Raw genomic sequence first — 18282 nt, 5'->3', positions numbered from 1 at the left:
GGCTGTTACCACCTGCGAGCCCCTGGCACCCCAACGGGCCCCTGGTGCCCACCTCCCCATTGCTTTCACAAAAGCTGATGAGGGTGACAAGGTGATGTCAGGCAGTTAGATAGGGCCAGGAGCAGGAAGCCACACCCCCAGCATATCTGCCTGTCAGTCAGGTAACCTTTTTCACCTGGAACCTGGGGGAGGCACCACGGAGACACTCCCCTCCACGCTCCTCGCTGGCCAGCGGCAGCTGGGAGGGGCTGGCTCTTTCCCTCCCCATCCCTCCTCCTCCTCCCCCTCCCCCTTTCCTTCTCCCCTCCCCCTCTTTCCCCGGTGTAGACCGGGACAGGACCAGGTGCGACTGTACTTCCCTCCCCCATCCCTTCCCTTCCATCTGTTCCTGAACAAAGCCCACGTGTCTGTGTGCCCTCTCACCTTTTAAACAAATTATAGCACTTTTTTTTTGAAGGATAGCATCTTTTTAAACAATTTTTAAAGATTTATTTATTTATTTGAAAGCTGGAATTAAGAGGAGAGGCAGAGGCAGAGAGAGAGAGAGAGAGGTCTTCCATCCACTGGTTCAGTCCCCAAATGACTGACAGCCGGGACTGGGCTGGTTTGAAGCCGGGAGTCAAGATCTTTTTCCAGGTTTCCCATGTGGGTGCAGGGAACCAAGAGCTTGGGCCATCTGCTGCTTTTCCGAGGCTCAGTAGCGGGGAGCTGGATCGGACACAAATGGGCACCTGTAATGGATGCCAGCTTCAAAGTTGGTGGCTTTACTTGTTACGCCACAATGCTGGCACCTCAGGGCTTATCTCTTTAACCTGCATGTTCCCTTGGTCTCTTCCCAAATAGAATCCATCTGGCTACAACTGATTCTCCAAGGCGGACACAATGCATCAGTTCCAATGATGGCATCTACTGGGGACCCCGGCGTGGACCCAGGACCCCCAGCAATGCCCCTGGGCAGCCAGAGCGGTCATCACCCAGACCTGGGCTCTTGTTACGTGAGGGGGGACAGTCAGGCAGGTGGACATGAGCCCCCAGGGAGGGTCACGGGACCCTCCTCCAGGGGCAAGACCAAGGGCCCTGCTCTCCGCCTGGGGCCACCCCAGACTGCCCACTTTATGGTGTAGGTGCTCTGAGGAGTCGTCTCTAGCCACCTGCTGAAGATGGGCAACTCCTACATGTCAATCAAAAACCAGTCACCAGGCAACGGCCTGGAGCAGGGGCCCCGGGCAGGCACCAAGGCCGCCAGGCTTTCTCCCAGCATGCCCGCTGCCCGCTCGGAACAGACCGCAATACACCTCACTTTAATTTCCCTACCCTGGTCTCACTGAACTGTAATTCACTACTCCATTGGTGAAAAAGAATGGTGGCGAGCCAGCCGTGACCTTGCCAGCCAGCCGTGACCTTGCCAGCCAGCCGAAGGCCCTCGGCTGAGAGGGGAAGGGGCAGTGGAAGGGAGGGAGACCCCAGGAAGTGGCCCCGGGGATGTGCAGGCTGAGGGAGGGGGAGTTGGGGGACGCCCCGCCCACCGCTCCCCTGACAGCCACAGCTCTTGGGCGAGTGGCTGCTTGGAGAATGATGGTTGTAGGTCCTCTTCCTCCTCCTCCTTCTTTATTTTTTTTTCTTTAAGATGTGTATTTATTTACAGGCAGAGTTAGAGAGAGAGAGGGAGAGAGGGAGAGAGGGAGATCGTCCATTTCCTGGTTCACTCCCCTGCGACAGCCAGGATTGGGCCGAAGCCGGGAGCCAGGAGCTCCATGCTGTCTCCTATGTGGGTGCAGGGCCCAAGCCCTGGAGCTGCCACCTGCTGCCTCGCGGAATGCACATTAGCAGGGACCGGGAGCCGGGCTGGGACAGCAATCGGGCTCTCCCGGATGGAATGAGCGCTCCGCGTGATAGCTAAGCCGTTGCCTTAAACACTCCCTCCACTGGTCGGTTAAACAGCTTGGAAAGTTGAATCTTTGTTGGTTGAGATTGACAGACCCACAATTGTGTGTGTGTGTGTGTGTGTGTTTGCAATGGATCAGTCACCAGCCACAGGCTTTTAAAACCTTGTAACCTGGTTACTAAAATACAATTGGGCAAAATGCTTCCTGTAAGAGGAAGTCAGACTTGACTAATCCCCGTGCTGGCCTGGAGGAGTGTGACAGGTGTGACAAAGGCAGACACCCTCGCCAGCGGAGGACGGGAAGGTGACAGGAGGCACGGAGGACATACCCAGACATCACCCACGGCCCCTCCCCCAGGCTCCCCAGGCTCCCATGCGGACCTGCGAAACCCTCCTCTAAGTAACTCGTGGTGAACGCATTTAGAAATTAACGAATGTGGCCGGTGCCGCGGCTCACTAGGCTAATCCTCCGCCTTGCAGCACCTGCACACGGGGTTCTAGTCCCGGTCGGGGCACCGGATTCTGTCCTGGTTGCCCCTCTTCCAGGCCAGCTCTCTGCTGTGGCCAGGGAGTGCAGTGGAGGATGGCCCAGGTGCTTGGGCCCTGCACCCCATGGGAGACCAGGAGAAGCACCTGGCTCCTGCCATCAGATCAGCGCGGTGCGCCGGCCGCGGCGGCCATTGGAGGGTGAACCAACGGCAAAAGGAAGACCTTTCTCTCTGTCTCTCTCTCTCACTGTCCACTCTGCCTGTCAAAAAAAAAAAAAAAAAAAAAAAAAAAAAAAAAAAAAAAAAGGAAGAAGAAGAAAAAAAGAAATTAACGAATGTATGAGCACCTTGGCGTTGACGCCAGCATTTTTATTTTTTAATTTTTGCTTTTGTGGAACCTCTTCCAGGCCCCAAGGGGAGACTCCCGGGTGGGACTGCAGGTTTCCAGGAAACCCACGGCTTCCTGTGCGGCTAACGCTTCCCTCTGTGGAAAGCAGCGCTTGCCTTGTTCCTGGGCTCGGAGAATCTGGGTGCATTGTGAGCTGAACTGCGCGTGCCCTGAGTGGCGGCTGAACTATCCAATCACAGTACTGGGTGTGCGCATCTGCCCTCAAGGTCACGGCCATAGCCCCCAGCCAGAGGCAAAGCAGCAGCTGCCTCTGCCAAAGACCTTCGTCCCCTAACGCTGCAGTCGAAGTCATCACATCCAAATCCCAAAGCCCTCCCACCTGCCAAGCTCCGCACACCTGTGTCTCGGCAGCAGAGTGCTCTGTGGTGTGGCGAGCACACTTAACACGAGGTCTGTCCTCACAGTTCTCTACAAAGAGTTATTTATTTGTTTAAAGATTTATTTATTTATTTGAGATGCAGAGTTAGAGACAGAGAGAGACAAAGAGGGAGGTCTCCTGTCTGCTGGTTCACTCCCCAAATGGCTGCAATGGCCAGAGCTGTGCAGATCCAAAGCCAGGAGCCTGGAGCTTCTTCCATGTCTCCCATGTAGGTGCAGGGGCCCAAGCACTTGGGCCATCTTCTACTGCTTTCCCAGGCCATAGCAGGGAGCTGGATCGGAAGTGGAGCAGCTGGGACTCGAACCAGTGTCTGTTTGCAGGCGGCAGTTGCTAGCTGTAGCACTTCGCGGTGCGTCACCATGTCTACCATCTAAAAGTTTTTTTAAACCGTAGGTGTTGTGCGTATGAGCAAATATAGCCGAAGGACAGCAGCTGGTGCGTCCTGTGAAGGGCTGATGTGTGTTGACTGCGTGAGCCTTGTAGCTTCCCCAGATACAAACACGGAGAACCGAGAGCCCAGCCGTCGGGCGGCTCTGGAGACGGGGCTGGCGGAGCGCGGCCCTGCCTGCCTGGCTGCTGCGTGTGGCCCAGGCCCAGGAACTAGAGCTGCACACTCACAGCCCACGGACAGCACAGGGCTTGGAGCCGGGGAAACCCACAGGGGAGGGGCGTGTGCTCTCGCCGAGGGGAAGCGGGTGGCCTCTGGGTTGTGTGCCTCTGGGGCGGAGGCCGGGATGTCTGGCGCTGGCCTCGGGAGCAAGTCTGGAGCAAGCTTGGCAGAGTCTGCGCTGGGGGAACCCGGGGAGCCCAGCTGGGGGCGGCCGGGGGGCTGGGGGTTCAGCCTGGCTGTGGCTGACGCGGAGGTCTTGTGCAAGCCTCTTTCCCCCGCTCAGCCGCTGCATCCTCTTCTGTAAGACGAGCTGAGAATTTTTGTAATTGTTGCACATAATAACCAAAAAAAAGAAGGAAGGAAATAAAACTCCTCCACACCGGCGGGAGGCGCTGCAGGCGCGCTCGGCGCTCTGCTGCCTGCCGCTGTGCGGCACCGGCAGTCCATGGTACACGTGGTGTTTCTCATCTGCAGGGCTCGCGCTGCTCCTCTCGGTGTGAAGTCATTGCTTCCACAAGTTAACGGGAGACCCGCGCACCCACGACCCTGGACTCAGACCTGCGGTGGGTGTGGTTTGGGGATCTCACCCAGACCCTCTGACCAGCAGCAGGTGCCTGATACCAACTCGCAGCTGTCCCTTCTCTGGACACGTGTCCTTGCCCCCCGGGAGCCCCTGACCAAGGAGACCGCCCACCCTCAGCTCAGGGGCAGACCTTGGGCAGCAGGGAGCTGGAGTGGGATGCCCAAGGGTTGCTCCATGGGGATGTAATGCGTGGAAGCCAATGACAGGGAGCCCCCAGCGAGACACCTCCTTCCTTAGCCGTCTCTCCTCCCTGCTGCCCTTCTCCTGAGAGCAGCACTTGAAGTGCTTCCGGGATGTTCATCCCAAGGAGAGCACTTCCCGTGTGTGTCAGAAATGCTGGCAGTGGCCGGCGCCGCGGCTCACTAGGCTAATCCTCTGCCTGCGGCGCCGGCACACCGGGTTCTAGTCCCGGTTGGGGTGCCGGATTCTGTCCCAGTTGCCCCTCTTCCAGGCCAGCTCTCTGCTGTGGCCTGGGAAGGCAGTGGAGGATGGCCCAAGTGCTTGGGCCCTGCACCCACAGGGGAGACCAGGATAAGCACCTGGCTCCTGGCTTTGGATTGGCGCAGCGCCGGCTGTAGCGGCCATTTGGGGGGTGATCCAATGGAAGGAAGACCTTTCTCTCTGTCTCTGTCTAACTCTGCCTGTCCAAAAAAAAAAAAAAAAAATGCTGGCAGTAGCAGGTGCATCCTCATGACAAACATAGCAGACGCTGAGTCCTCCCCTGCCTGCACCTGCGGGGGATGCAGCGGTTTTTCTCCGACATCCGGGGACTGAGGCTGATGTGGACATTTAGCTGATGAGTGGGGGAAGCAGACACTCCCGCTTCCTAGCCACTGGGGCTCGGAGTGACAGGAGGTATTCCCACCCACATGGCCCACCTAGAGGCATAGGGAGCCCTGGCTGGACAGTCAGCACGTTGCAAATGCGCACACACAGGCCTGGGGGCTGTGGGCAGCTGTTTTTTAAATTTTCGTTTGGTTTTCCATCTTTTTATTGGGAAAGAGAGAGAGAAAGAGAAAGAGAGAGAGAACTCCCACATGTTGGTTCATCTTTTTATGAGAGAGGGAGAGAGAGAGAGAGAGAGAGGACTCCCATGTGTTGGTTCATCCCCAAATGCCTGCAACAACCAGAGGGCTGAAGCTGGGATCTGGGAACTCAACCCAGGTCTCCCACGTGGGTGGCAGGAGCCCAGGTCCTGGAGCCGTTGCTGCTGCCCCTGCCCTCCCCCGCCCCGGGTCTTCCTGTGTGAACAGGAAGCTGGAGCCAGGAACCGGAACGAGGACTTGAACCCAGGCACTCTGGTATGAGACCCGGATGTCTTAACTGGCATCTTGACTTCTGGGCCCAAGCCTGCCCTTGATGTGTGGCTGTCTCTGCCACAGGGATGTGGCCGCCGCTGAGTGGTTTAGCTTTGATGGGGCTCAGTTTCTTCCAAGACTGAGCTACTCATAGGCAGCCCCGCGGCCCCCATGGTTCTGTAAAAATGGCTGCTCTCACCAGAGCCTGCAACAGAAGGCGGCTGCGTGATGCTAACGACCTCTGTCACACGTTGAGAACCTACCTGGGGCTGTGTGCGGGTCTTACCCCTCGCCGCAGCCCGAGTGGTGCAGAACCATGGCGCCTGCTCTGCGGAAGAGAATCAGAGGCTTGGAGACAGGATCTGGATGGCCCAAGGACACACAGCAGGAGCCACAGAGTCAGGCCTGGTGGCCGGCAGGGTTCACAGCCCAGGGACGGGCAGACCTGCAGCTCACCGGCCCTGCCCTTGGCCACTGGAGACGCACAGGGCCGCCATCGGCCCCTGTCCTGCCCGCCAGCCCCTCGCTCTGCCTCTCACCCACCACAGTCGTCCAGGCATCAGCTTTCTCTCCCGTCCTCAACCGAGCCAAGTTTGACCCCACCCCAGGGCCTTTGGATAAGCCCTTCCTCTTGCCTGGGGTGCGTCTTCCTCTTCACTGTGCTCCCAGGAGGCCCCGCCCAAGCCAGCTCCGTCAACGATGTTCCCCTCCGCCGGGACCACAGCCATCTAGGATTTCATTGTTCTTCTCTTCTTCATTGTTTTTGTTTTTTTTTTTTTTTTAATCCTTTTTAAAGATTTACTTGTTTATTTGAAAGGTAAAGTTACAGAGAGAGAGAGGAAGAAACAGACAGGGAGGGGGGAGATTTGCATTTCTGGTTCACTTCCCACATGGCCACAGCGATCAGGGCTGGGCCAGGCCAAAGCCGGGAGCCTGGAACTCGGCTGGGTCTCCCGTGTGGATGGCAGGGGTCTAGGCCCTTAGGCCACCCTCTGCCGCTTTCCCAGGCCATCAGCAGGGAGCAGCCGGGACTCCAACAGGTGCTCACAGGGGATGCTGGTGCTGCAGGTGGCGGCTTAACCTGCTGTGCCGCAACACCGCCCCCCCCCCCGGCCCCCAGTCTGGTGTTTCCTATGCTCCTGTGTTTATTTAGCATCAGTCTGTCTCACGAAGTTGTGAGATCAACAAAAGCAGAGGCCTCATTCCTCTTGACTTCCCTGTATCTCAGCAACGCGGATGGTGCCTGGCACAGCACACATTTGTTCAGTAACACAAGGCTGGGTCCTGTGGCACCCCTGGCCTCCTGGCCCGCTCTTGCCCCCCACCCCCACCCATCCCAGAACACCACTCCAGGCCATGCCCAACTCCAGAGCGCATCATCGGGCAGCAAGACTGTGGAAGAGGCAACGTTTTCTCCCTCCCTCCCTCCCTTCTTTTCATAAAATTTTACTCAGGACGCAGAGAGACAGAGAGAGCCCCCACCCACTAGCTCACTTCCCCGGGCCCAAGCTGGGAGTCAGGAGCTCAATCCAACCACTTGAGCCATGCCTGGTCTTCTTAGGGACTGCATTGGCAGGAAGCTGGGATCGGGAGCCAGAGCCAGGAATTGAAGCCAGGCACTCTGATTTGGGACACCAGCGTCTTTTTTTTTTTTTTTTTTTTTTTTTTAAGATTTATTTTATGTATTTGAAAGATAGAGTTACAGAGAGAAGGAGAGGTAGAGACAGAGAGAGAAATTTCTCCCATCTGCTGGTTCACCCCACAGGTGGCCACAGTGACCAGGGCTGAGCAAGACTGAAGCCAGGAGCCAGGAGCTTCTTCTGGGTCTCCCACACTGGTGCAGGGGCCCAAGGACTTGGGTAATCTTCCACTGCTTTCCCAGGCCATAGCAGAGAGCTGGATTGGAAGAGGAGCAGGCGGGACTTGAACCGGCACCCATATGGGATGCTGGCACTGCAGGCCAGGGCTTTAACCCACTGCACCACAGTGCCAGCCCCCCAACCAGTGTCTTCACCACCAGGGCAAGCACCTGGCCTGGGCACTGCTTCTACAGTACACAGCCTGAATGCCACGGTGGCTCAGCGGCCGTCCGTCCCCGCCCACCCTTCCGCCGGTCCCTCGGTCATCGGTGTTTGCGGAGCACCCGCTCCATGCTGCGCGGATGGTGTGGGTGCAGTGGGGGATGCGGCATGCGCTCCTTGCAAACACAAATAAAGATGCAATGCACAGAGACGCCAAAAGCGACAAGCGCCGGCCACTCCCACACGCACGTCTACTCTTATTTTTTTTTTTTTTTAAAGATTTCTTCAAAAGAGTTACAGAGAAGGAGAGGTAGAGAGAGAGAGAGAGAGAGGGAGAGAGGGAGAGAGGGAGAGAGGGAGAGAGGGAGAGAGGGAGATTCCATCCATTGGTTCACTCCCCAAATGGCCGCAATAGCTGGAGCTGAGCTGATCCAAAGCCAGGAGCCTGGAGCTTCTTCTGGGTCTCCTACATGGGTGCAGGGGCCATAGGACTTGGGCCATCTTCTACTGCTTTCCCAGGTGCATTAGCAGGGAGCTGGATCAGAAGTGGAGCAGCCGGGACTCGAACCAGGGTCCGTACGGGATGCCGGCACTGCAGGCGGCAGCTTTACTGCTATGCTGGTCCCCCGCTTCAACTCTTGTTCCACTCCTTCCACCTCTGACTCTTCTGTCTGTCACTCACAGCAGCGGCCAGCCCCCTGGTCAATGGGAGATGCCCCTGTCCCTTCCTGTGCCCCTCCCACCTGCAGCGACGGTTTGCACACGGCGGAGGCAGGCAGGGGCCGTGGCTGTGGTTTCCTAGCGCAGCCCTGCTCCGGTCTCTTCCCCGCAGACGGCCTCGCAGGGCCGGGGACATCCCAGCTCCTCCTTCGGACTCAGTCTCAGCCGCCGGCCCGTTGCCATGCCAACCTCACCTCCGTGCAGGGGGCGGCCGAGCATGGGCTGCAGGGCTCGCGTGAGCTGTGCAAGGGCCCAAGTATTTGAGCCGTCACTTGGTGCCTCCCAGGCACAGAGGCGGGGAGCTGGGTGGAAGGAGAGGGGGAGCCAGGCTCTCCGATGGGACGGAGTCGCCTAACTTGCGCCACAGCGCCCTCCCTCGTGCATTGGCTGTGATTACCTGGTCCAGAAGCTCTGGTGCTGCTGGCCTTGGCTCACCCGGGTACAGTGAGGGCGGTTGACCGTAACCTTACTCTGCCACCTCCCCCCACCCCAAGCCACACAGCCCCCCTCCTTGCCTGGCAAGAGCTCCTGGGGGTGTGCTCTGGGGAGACTGAGCTGGGGATTCTGGGGCCAGCACTTGGGGTGCAGAGCAGCATCTACCCCCGACATAGAGCCCTGCAGTGCCCCTCACACTGGCACCTCCCTCCCCAGTGCCAGGGACCGTGCGGTGCCCCCTGTGCCTGTCTAAGCAGGGCTGTTCCGAGAACGCCCCGCAGCAGCTGTGTCCCGCGGGGCATGAGCACTGTTACCGTGGTGTCCTCAAACTCAGGGGAGGTGAGCCCGGGACCTGGGGGTGGGGGGCCTGCGAGGGTGGGATCAGGGGCTGTGGGGAGGCAGGGGAGGCTGCGTGTGGGAGGGGAGCTGCGCTGGGTGGCCCTGCAGGCGGCATGTCTGTGCCTCTCTCTCCCCGCTCCCTGCAGCCGGCATCGCCTCCAATCTGAGAGCCCAGGGCTGCATGCCTGAGCCAGGCTGCCACCTGCTCAATGGGACCCAGGAGATCGGGCCCGTGGAAGTGAGTGAGAGCTGCGCTCCTGAGTCAGGCGGGTGCAGGCAGGCAGGAGGGCGAGGCTGGGCTCTGGCCGGGGAGCCACGGGGCTGCTCCTTTGCCCTAGCACGGGGAGCCCAAGCAGCCCCAGAGCTTGGGCTGCTCAGGACTCTCTGGGGCTGTGCAGAGGGAGGGCACGGGGGAGGGGTGCGGCCAGGGGCGTGCCGCAGGGGTGGGGGGTGAGGCGCAGGGTCTGGATCTGTGGGGCAGGCGCTTGCTGGTGGGCGTGGTCAGTGATGCTGCCCCACCAGTGTCAGGGTGGCTGTCGGGGTGGGAGGCGAGGGGAAGCAGGGCGCAGTGGGGGGGGGGGGCGCAGTGGCCGATTCTGTGGGGGCAGGAGCACTTGCCTGTTGTTCCTCTGGGAGTGACTGGTTGCTTCCGGTTCTATTGCTGCACAAACTTGGCCTGGAGCAACCCTGGCTCTCCCAGTCCCCCTCCGTCACCCTTATACATCTGTCACCCATCCTATTGGAGCACCTGATCAACCTTGCCCTTGGGAGTACAAAGCAGGGAGAAAATCTCAGGTGGCGAGGAGGCAGGGACACTGGGAGGCGCCCAGTCTCCCCACCAGCGCCCGGGCCCCCAGAGGTGGAGAGCGCTGTGGGCTGGCAGCGAGGCCGGCGAGGCAGGAGGGGAGCAGGATGGGAATCCTGGCTTCCTTGGCATCATGTTCTTCGCCGTCCATGTCTCCCCAACCTTTGCAGCGTCGAGGAGAGCCGAGTCATTCCACACGCACCCTCTGTGCCTTCAGATCTGTGTCTCGGGCGACACTGGAAGCCTTGAGGCGCTGGCGCCAATGGCACAGAGGCCGGGGCTCCACCTCCTGCCCTCAGGAGCTGGCTCAGGGTGGGCACTCGGGACGTGGTGCTGAACCAAGGTCGTGTTGGATTCCAAGGCCTCCCGTGGAGACCCCAGACGAGCAGATCCTGGTCCGACCGGGGGCGCTCTGGGGGCAGGTTGGGGAGACGGAGTCGTGCGGGCCTGGCCGGGGTGCTCAGGGCTGTGGGGCCTGGGGGGCACGGAAGTGGTCTGTGAGCGTGTCTTTTTTTTTTTTTTTTTTTTTTTTGACAGGCAGAGTGGACAGTGAGAGAGAGAGACAGAGAGAAAGGTCTTCCTTTGCCGTTGGTTCACCCTCAGCACCGCGCTGATCCGATGGCAGGAGCCAGGAGCCAGGTGCTTTTCCTGGTCTCCCATGGGGTGCAGGGCCCAAGCACCTGGGCCATCCTCCACTGCACTCCCGGGCCACAGCAGAGAGCTGGCCTGGAAGAGGGGCAACTGGGACAGAATCCGGCGCCCCGACCGGGACTAGAACCCGGTGTGCCAGCGCCGCAAGGCGGAGGATTAGCCTAGTGAGCCGCGGCGCCGGCCTGTGAGCATGTCTTAAGGTTGGGCTGGAGCTCCCCGGTCTAAGAGGACGTGGACATCGGCAGGCGGGGGGGCACCGCATGTGCCAAGGCCTGAGGCGGGGGCAAGGCTGCTGTCTTCTGGCAGTGCCTGGGGAGGGCTCTGGAGGGGGAGTGCAGCTGGGCCTGGGGTGATCAGGTGTCCACAGAGACACGGAGGGCGTAGCAGACGAAGGCCCTTCGTTCCATGAGGAGGGATGGGGGTGGGGGGAGGCCTCAGAGACAGGAAGTGACCTGGCTGTGGGGCTGGACCCTGGCAGGAGCAGAGGGTGGATGGGGTGACTTGCAGTGCTCGGGGGGGGGGGTTCTCCCCAGGGCAGGGGAACCATGGAAGCTTGTTGAGCAGTGAGGGGCCGGGCCAGAGCAGTGTATCTTTCTGTTTTTGAAATTTAATTACTTTATTCATTCATTCACTGATTCATTTACTGGAGAGGCAGAGAGAGGAGAGAGAGAGAGAGAGAGAGAGGACACACTCCCATCCACGAGTTCATTCCCCAGGCTGGGGCCAGAGCCGGGGCCGGGACTCAGCCCAGGTGTGCAGGTGGGGGCAGGACGCCCTTCGCTGGGGACATCATTGCGCTGGAAGTGGGAGGAGCTGAAGCGATGGGAGGGCGGAGGCAGCAGCCGGAGCCGGAACTGAGCCCGGCGCTGCAGTGCGGGACGCGGGCGTCTGCACCACGGGCCGATGCCTGCCTTTATCTTCCCTTTCGACAAACGCTTCAACTGGGTCCTCGTCATCCCGGGACAACGCAGCATTCAAATTCCAGCAGGCAGTTTGGAACCCATACAGCACCCGTATACACACATCACATACGATATACACAACAGACAAAAATACACACGCCACACCATGCCACAGACACCTCACACGCCACACACCACACACACATCCCAAACCACTGCAACATACAACACATACAACCCACCCTGTATGGCACAGTTATCACAAACTACAAACACACAAAACACATACCATGCCAAACACACACAACACACACACCCCACACGCATCACACATGTCACTCCACACAGACACATGCACCGTACAAACACAGCATACGCAGAGCACCCCCCACATGACACGTGCAGCCCTCATGCCGCACGTACACACACATCACCCAGACCACACGTGCCCTATACCACACGGCTAATACCCTGCAAAGAAGTGTTTCTCAGGAGATCCGCCTTCGAGTTGCCAGCGTTGGAGCCAGGTCTTGGAGGAAGCTTTGCCTCCCGCGGCCAAGTCCAGCTCAGCAGTCCTGCAAATGTTTGTTGAGCATCAAGACCGGGCGTCAGAAGCTGGGGCACCACAAGGGGCCGGCATAAGAGGAGGAAAAGAGCATCACAGGAGGCCGGCGCCGCGGCTCACTAGGCTAATCCTCCGCCTTGCGGCGCCGGCACACCGGGTTCTAGTCCCGGTCGGGGCGCCGGATTCTGTCCCGGTTGCCCCTCTTCCAGGCCAGCTCTCTGCTGTGGCCCGGGAGTGCAGTGGAGGATGGCCCAGGTGCTTGGGCCCTGCACCCCATGGGAGACCAGGAGAAGCACCTGGCTCCTGCCATCGGATCAGCGCGGTGTGCCGGCCGCAGCGTGCCAGCCGCGGCGGCCATTGGAGGGTGAACCAATGGCAAAGGAAGACCTTTCTCTCTCTCTCTCTCTCACTGTCCACTCTGCCTGTCAAAAAAAAAAAAAAAAAAAAAAAAAAAAAAAAAAGAGCATCACAGGGTGGTGGGGCAGCTGTGCAAAGGCCCTGTGGTGGGGAAGGGCTGGCAGCAGGTGCATAGATTGCCCCAAGCAAGCCCCGGCCTCAGCCCCTGTTGAAGACCTTAGGACCTGGCCTGGGGGCGGCCCTGACGGGCTCATGGGGAGCTGGCGGGGTTCCTGACGTGAAAGTCAGCCCACAGCAGTGAGCCTGGTGTCTGATTGGAGCCGCGGTTCCACTGCTGCCACGGAACCAGTCCTGAGCATCCACCTGAGTTTGTTCAGATTTGGGGAGGAGGAGGTGCTGGTTCCAGGCACCCAGGAGGGGAGCACGTGCAAAGGCCCTGAGGTGGGCGTGCACCTGCTGTGTGTTCAGGAGGGAGAAGCAGGCGGCGAGTGCGCAGGGAGACCCAGGAGGAGGCAGGTGAGAGCCGGTGGGGTCCTGGACCTGGGTGCGGGGGGAAGAGCAAGGTAGAGGCGGGGGGGTCGGCTCTGGAGAGGTTTTGCAGCTCACACCCGCGGGGTTTCCTGGTGTGAGAGAGAAATGTGAAGGGCAGCTCGAGCAACTGGAAGCAGGCTGCCGGGCTGCCCGTGTGGGTGGACGCCAAGTCCTTGGCATCCTGGGTCACATCAGGCTGAGCGGGTGGCCCTAGGAGCAGCCCTTGGCCCCAGTGAGAGTCGAGAGGGCCACCGGGGCCGAGGCAGCCCCCTCGTCCCCCTCGTCCACCTTGTCTGCACTGCCCACCGAAGCCCGGCCCTCACGAGCTGTGTGGCCCTGCACAAGCTGTTAAACGCCTCCTCTGCCTCTGTTTTCCCATCCTGAAGACGGGCTGCTGACGAGGACCGTACCATGTGCTCCGGAGGAGAGGGGTGCAGCAGGGGCACAGGAGGGCTACATGGGCTAGCCCAGGGAAAGCTAGACACAGGGCTTCTCGCTTCCAGGCCCAGGGCTCTCCGGTCCCCTCCTCATGGTGGAGACAAGGCTCCTGGAGTCCAGATGGGGGAGCAGGGACCACCCCTCACGCTCACGGGGCTGCAGGAGGAGCCCCCCGCCCCCTGCAGATGTCCAGCAGAGACGGGGTGAACAGTGTGGGCGGGGTTTGACCTCTGAATCCGCCACTGAGGGACTTCATGGTCGGGACACCTGACACGCGCTTCGGAAGTTGGCCACTGCCGCTGGCGTGAGAGGGACAGGCGCGGCGGGGTCCCTGGCTCCCACGGGCCCCGGTGACTTCCCCTCCCCAGACACGCTGACCTGTTACCGTGGGAGCATGATCAGGTGGGGCCAGTCACATCAAGAGCCTGCGCAGTGGACCGCACCTGGGACAGAGACCTGCCAAGCTGGGGAGCTGTGTCAGGAGACGCTGCTGCTCATAGATGCAGGTGCGTGGGCCGGGCCCGGGGCGGGGGCCGCCGCCCTGTGTCCCGTGCATCCCCTCCCTGGTTCTGTCCCCCTGCATTTGCCACCTCCTTCTCCTGGAGTTCTCTCTCCAATTCTTCCTCTCTCTGCGCCCTTTATCACTGTAACAGGGTGCCCGAGGCAGGCTGCTTTGTAAAGAAAAGATGGCCGTCACAGCCGAGGAGCGAGGTCCAGACTGCACGGTGCAGTCTGGGCAGGGGCCGGGTGCCACCTCAGGGTGGGGGTGCAGGTGTCGCTGAGTCTGTGCGACTTCCCTCCCTCTCCTTCAAAAGCCGCTGGGATTCAATCGCCGAGGCACCGGTCTAACCACTTCCCTAAGGCTGCCTGCACTCCACACCACAGTGGGAGGAAGTTTTTACCCTCGTAAATGCCACTAACATCCAAACTTTTGGAACTAAATTCCCGCACGAGTTGGGACAACAAACTGTATCCAAGCCATGGCGTTTTCCATTTTCAAAAATGGGGGGGGTGGTTTACGTGACGGCCACCACGGTACCCACCTGGCCGGGTGGTGGTGAAGACGGGGACCCGTGCCAGGGCCTCAGAGGAACGATGAAACCCTGAGCACCTGTTTCTGGCCACACCCCTGCAGCTGTGCGCGCAGCGCTGGCAGAGAGAACCAACACAGATGTGGAGAGCAGAGCTCTGGGGAGAGCGGGGGGGGGGGGGGGGGTGGCAGAGAGGGAGGCTCTGCAGGGAGGGCGCCGCTGGGGGAGGACCCAGGCCCTGGCCTCAGCCTCCTCGAGTGGTGGTCTTGGAGCCCACTCACTCCGGCTTGCCCTCTCTCACCCCCTCAGGACACAGGTCGCTCCTGGTGGGCAGCAAAGGCTGCAGCCAGGCGGGGGCCCGGACTTCCCAGGATGTCTCCATACACAGGGCCCAGCCTGGCTTGCTGGTCGCCTCCTACGCGCGCTTCTGTGCAGCCGACCTGTACAACCAGGCCAGCGACAGCAGTGTCCTCCTGGGTGCCCTTCCCCCGCCAGGTTTGGGATCCAGAGACATGGAGGGAGGGAGGGGGGTCCTGAGACGCAGGTCCCGGGGGCTGGGAGCAGAGCCGTGCACCCCAGCCTGCTCTCTGCCCGCAGCTGCCCCTCCCCTGGGAGACCTGCAGTGTCCCACCTGTGTGGAGTTATTTGGATCCTGCAGCATGTCGTACTTGGTCACCTGCCCCAAAGGCACGGCTCAGTGTTACGATGGTCACCTTGCGCTCAATGGGGGTGAGCGCTGAAGGCTGGCTCCCCAGGGTGAAGGGGCTGGAGTCCGAGGGAGGAGGGGCTGGGACCTGGAACCCTGGGTCTGAGGAGGAGGGGCTGGGGGCCTGGACCCTGGGTCTGAGGGAGGAGGGGCTGGGCCTGGACCCTGGGTCTGAGGGAGGAGGGGCTGGGGGCCTGGACCCTGGGTGTGAGGGAGGAGGGGCTGGGCCTGGACCCTGGGTCTGAGGGAGGAGGGGCTGGGACCTGGAACCCTGGGTCTGAGGGAGGAGGGGCTTGGACCCTGGGTCTGAGGGAGGAGGGGCTGGGACCTGGAACCCTGGGTCTGAGGGAGGAGGGCTGGGGGCCTGGACCCTGGGTCTGAGGGAGGAGGGGCTGGGCCTGGACCCTGGGTCTGAGGGAGGAGGGGCTGGGGGCCTGGACCCTGGGTGTGAGGGAGGAGGGGCTGGGCCTGGACCCTGGGTCTGAGGGAGGAGGGGCTGAGTCTGGACCCTGGGTCTGAGGGAGGAGGGGCTGGGGCTGGTGCCCGGGGCCTCACCCGTGTCCTGTCGCGGTCCCGCCCCTAGGTGGAGTGTCCACCACGGTGAACGTCCGGGGCTGCCCGTCCTCCCCCAGCTCCTTGCTGAACTCGTCTGGGAACATCGGGATCTTCTCTGTGAGGGAGATTACCGAGGACAGGAGGGCAGATACCACCAGGCCTCCTCTCCTCAGCGGAGCTGCCCCAGCCATCTCCCTGGCTTGGGCGGTGGGGCTGGGGCTGTCCCTAGCCGCTTGGGGGTGGAGCCTTTGCCCTTCCTGCTAACTCCATTTCCTTGTGATTCTTCTCCCCTGCTGCCCCCCACCCCAGCCCTGCTGTCCCCCTGACCTCCTAAACGGATGGCCTTGGACAGCAAAGTCTCCTCCCAGCCTCTCTGTGAGCAATCCCCTCCCCCCCAACACCCACACAAGCTCTGTCGTCTGCTAACACCGGGAGGGAGGCTGGGAGCAGCTCACCTGGCCCTGTGGGAGCAGGGGCATTCCAGGAGGGTGCCCCTGTGCTGAGAATAAAGCTGTGCCTTGCTGTCCGTGCTGGGGTGTCTCTAAGCCAGAGGAGAGCAGGACGCCCCGCCAATGGCATGGGGGAGGCGAGGAATCCAGCATCCGAGGCCCAACAGCTCAGTGACCCGGATCCCACAGGTGCCAAGGGCAGGAGTATTTGGGCACCACCATGAGCTGGGAGGGGAAGGCGCACCGTGCCCACTGTCTTCAGCAGCCAGGGCCCCGCGCCAACAGGGCCTCCCCGCATCTGAGCAGTGAGAGCAGAGGCGAGTGGTGAGATCCTTGGCAGCCGAACCCCGGTGGAGTTGGGAACCAGAGAGTGAGCGCAGTTTCCTAGGGCCATGGGGCGGAGGGGAGATGGAGGCCTTGCTGGGAACTAAAGAGAGGTGGGGGGAGATGTGGAGAGATGTCCAACAGATCTGATTTCAGTCTGAAAAATGCATCCAGCCCACAGCAACGCACAGGAAGGGAGCCACAGGGGGGACTGGGATTCCAACCAGGTCCCCTGCCTTTCCTTCAGTCTCTGGGCTCCCCACTGGCTTAACCCAGCTGGAAGTCAGAGGTAGAAGATCCCATGCATGAAGTCGCTGCCACAGCTGGCTCTCACAGCGCAGGGCAGGGGCCAGGAGGGGAGGAGGAGGAGACTGGAGGTGCCTGTCACAACCCACCCCCTCCCCCTCAGCATCCAACGGAGGTGGCCATCACAGTCCACGCCTTGCCTCTCAGAATCAAGGCTCAACCGCTGTGCTGCAACCCTCGCCCTCCACCACCTCTTTGGGTCTCATTCGCCAACATGACCTACAAATGAAAGATGCATTTATGTATTTGGAAGGGAGACAGAGAGACGGAAATAGATTGATCTTCCATTCACTGGTTCACTCCCCAAGGGGCTGGTCTGAAGCCAGGAACTCAGAGCTCTATCCAGGTCTCCCATGTTGAGTGCTGGGACCCAAGCGCTTGGGCCTTTTTTTTTTTTTTTTTTTTTTTCTGCTTTCCTAGATGCATCAGCAGGGAGATGGATTGGAAGCGGAGCAGCAAGAACTCAAACCAGCTGCTGGCACTGCAGGCGGCAGCTTGCTCACCGTGCCACCAGGGCTGGCCCCATGACCTGCACTTGGGGATGGAGGCTGGGGAGGGTCCACAAGTGCAGGGCCTCACAGGGATTTGGGTAAAGCGAGAATCCACTGGAAGATTCCAGACAGAGGAGTGACACGATGTAGCTCATGATTAGTTGATGGCTCTGGTACCGGGTGGGGAACAGACCCGTGGGCCAAGGGCACGGCTTATCACAATAATCCAGGTGAACAACGACCTTGGGGTCGCAGGTGTTTATAAAAAGATGGCCTCGCTTTAGGCTCACCGCAGGATTGCATGGAGACAAAGGACCCATGGATTTTCATAGATTGTTTGCCAACGGCTTCTCTGGGCTGAGCTGCTCATTTCCTAGGGGAGGAAACGGAAGCTCGGAAGGGAAAAATAAAGGCATTGGCTCAGGGAAGGGAGATCCGCTGACCTCCTGCACACCAGAAAGGTGGGCCGCTTCCCTGAAGGCGGCTCGAGAGAGGTCCCTGCAGGTGTCTCCGGGGTGAAGAACACAGCCGGGGACACCCAGGCTCCCGCGCTTCCTTCTGAGTCTGAGATGGAGGGATGCTGTGACTGGTCCCTTGGAGCAGACTCAGGAATGTGGTCGCCTTCCCAGCCAGGGGACCTGGACGGACCATTTGTTCTCAGATCCTTTGATGTGTGACAAAGGCAGGGCAGACCCGAGGGCTTGGAGACACCCTGTGGCCCTCCCTAAGAACCAGGCCTGTGTACCTGGGGAGTCTTCCCCGGTGGAACCAGGTGAGCGCGCTGCAGGCGGAAGCCACAATCCCTCCACGTACTCACTCCGGGCTGCACCACCCACACCACCTGCTAACACAGAACCCTGAATGTGAGATGATACATGCCTGTGATTTATCCCACCACTCTGTGACATTTTGTTACATCAGCCCTCATAAGAGTCAATGGAAGATGACTGTTTCACGGGTTCTGGAAGACACTGGGAGGCCAGGACGTGAACAGGCATGGCTTT

The 18282-nt window shown here is 60.4% G+C and overlaps 1 protein-coding gene across 1 annotated transcript; it reads left to right on the top strand.

The window, feature by feature from the left end:
* The first annotated feature begins 8378 nt into the window (after nt 1-8378).
* On the top strand, nt 8379-17016 carry CD177 (CD177 molecule). The gene is made up of 9 exons (XM_089319064.1): nt 8379-8427; nt 8506-8628; nt 9045-9167; nt 9314-9409; nt 13785-13922; nt 14757-14942; nt 15045-15176; nt 15737-15915; nt 16891-17016. The coding sequence occupies exons 1-9, from the start codon at nt 8379-8381 to the stop codon at nt 17014-17016; spliced, it is 1152 nt and encodes a 383-aa protein (XP_089175190.1).
* The last annotated feature ends 1266 nt before the right edge of the window (nt 17017-18282 follow it).

The sequence above is a fragment of the Oryctolagus cuniculus genome, chromosome 18 (assembly GCF_051225735.1).
Source record: "Oryctolagus cuniculus isolate XC-2025 breed Fujian yellow rabbit chromosome 18, ASM5122573v1, whole genome shotgun sequence".
NCBI lineage: Eukaryota > Metazoa > Chordata > Mammalia > Lagomorpha > Leporidae > Oryctolagus > Oryctolagus cuniculus.
This window is presented reverse-complemented; position numbering and strand designations above follow the sequence as displayed.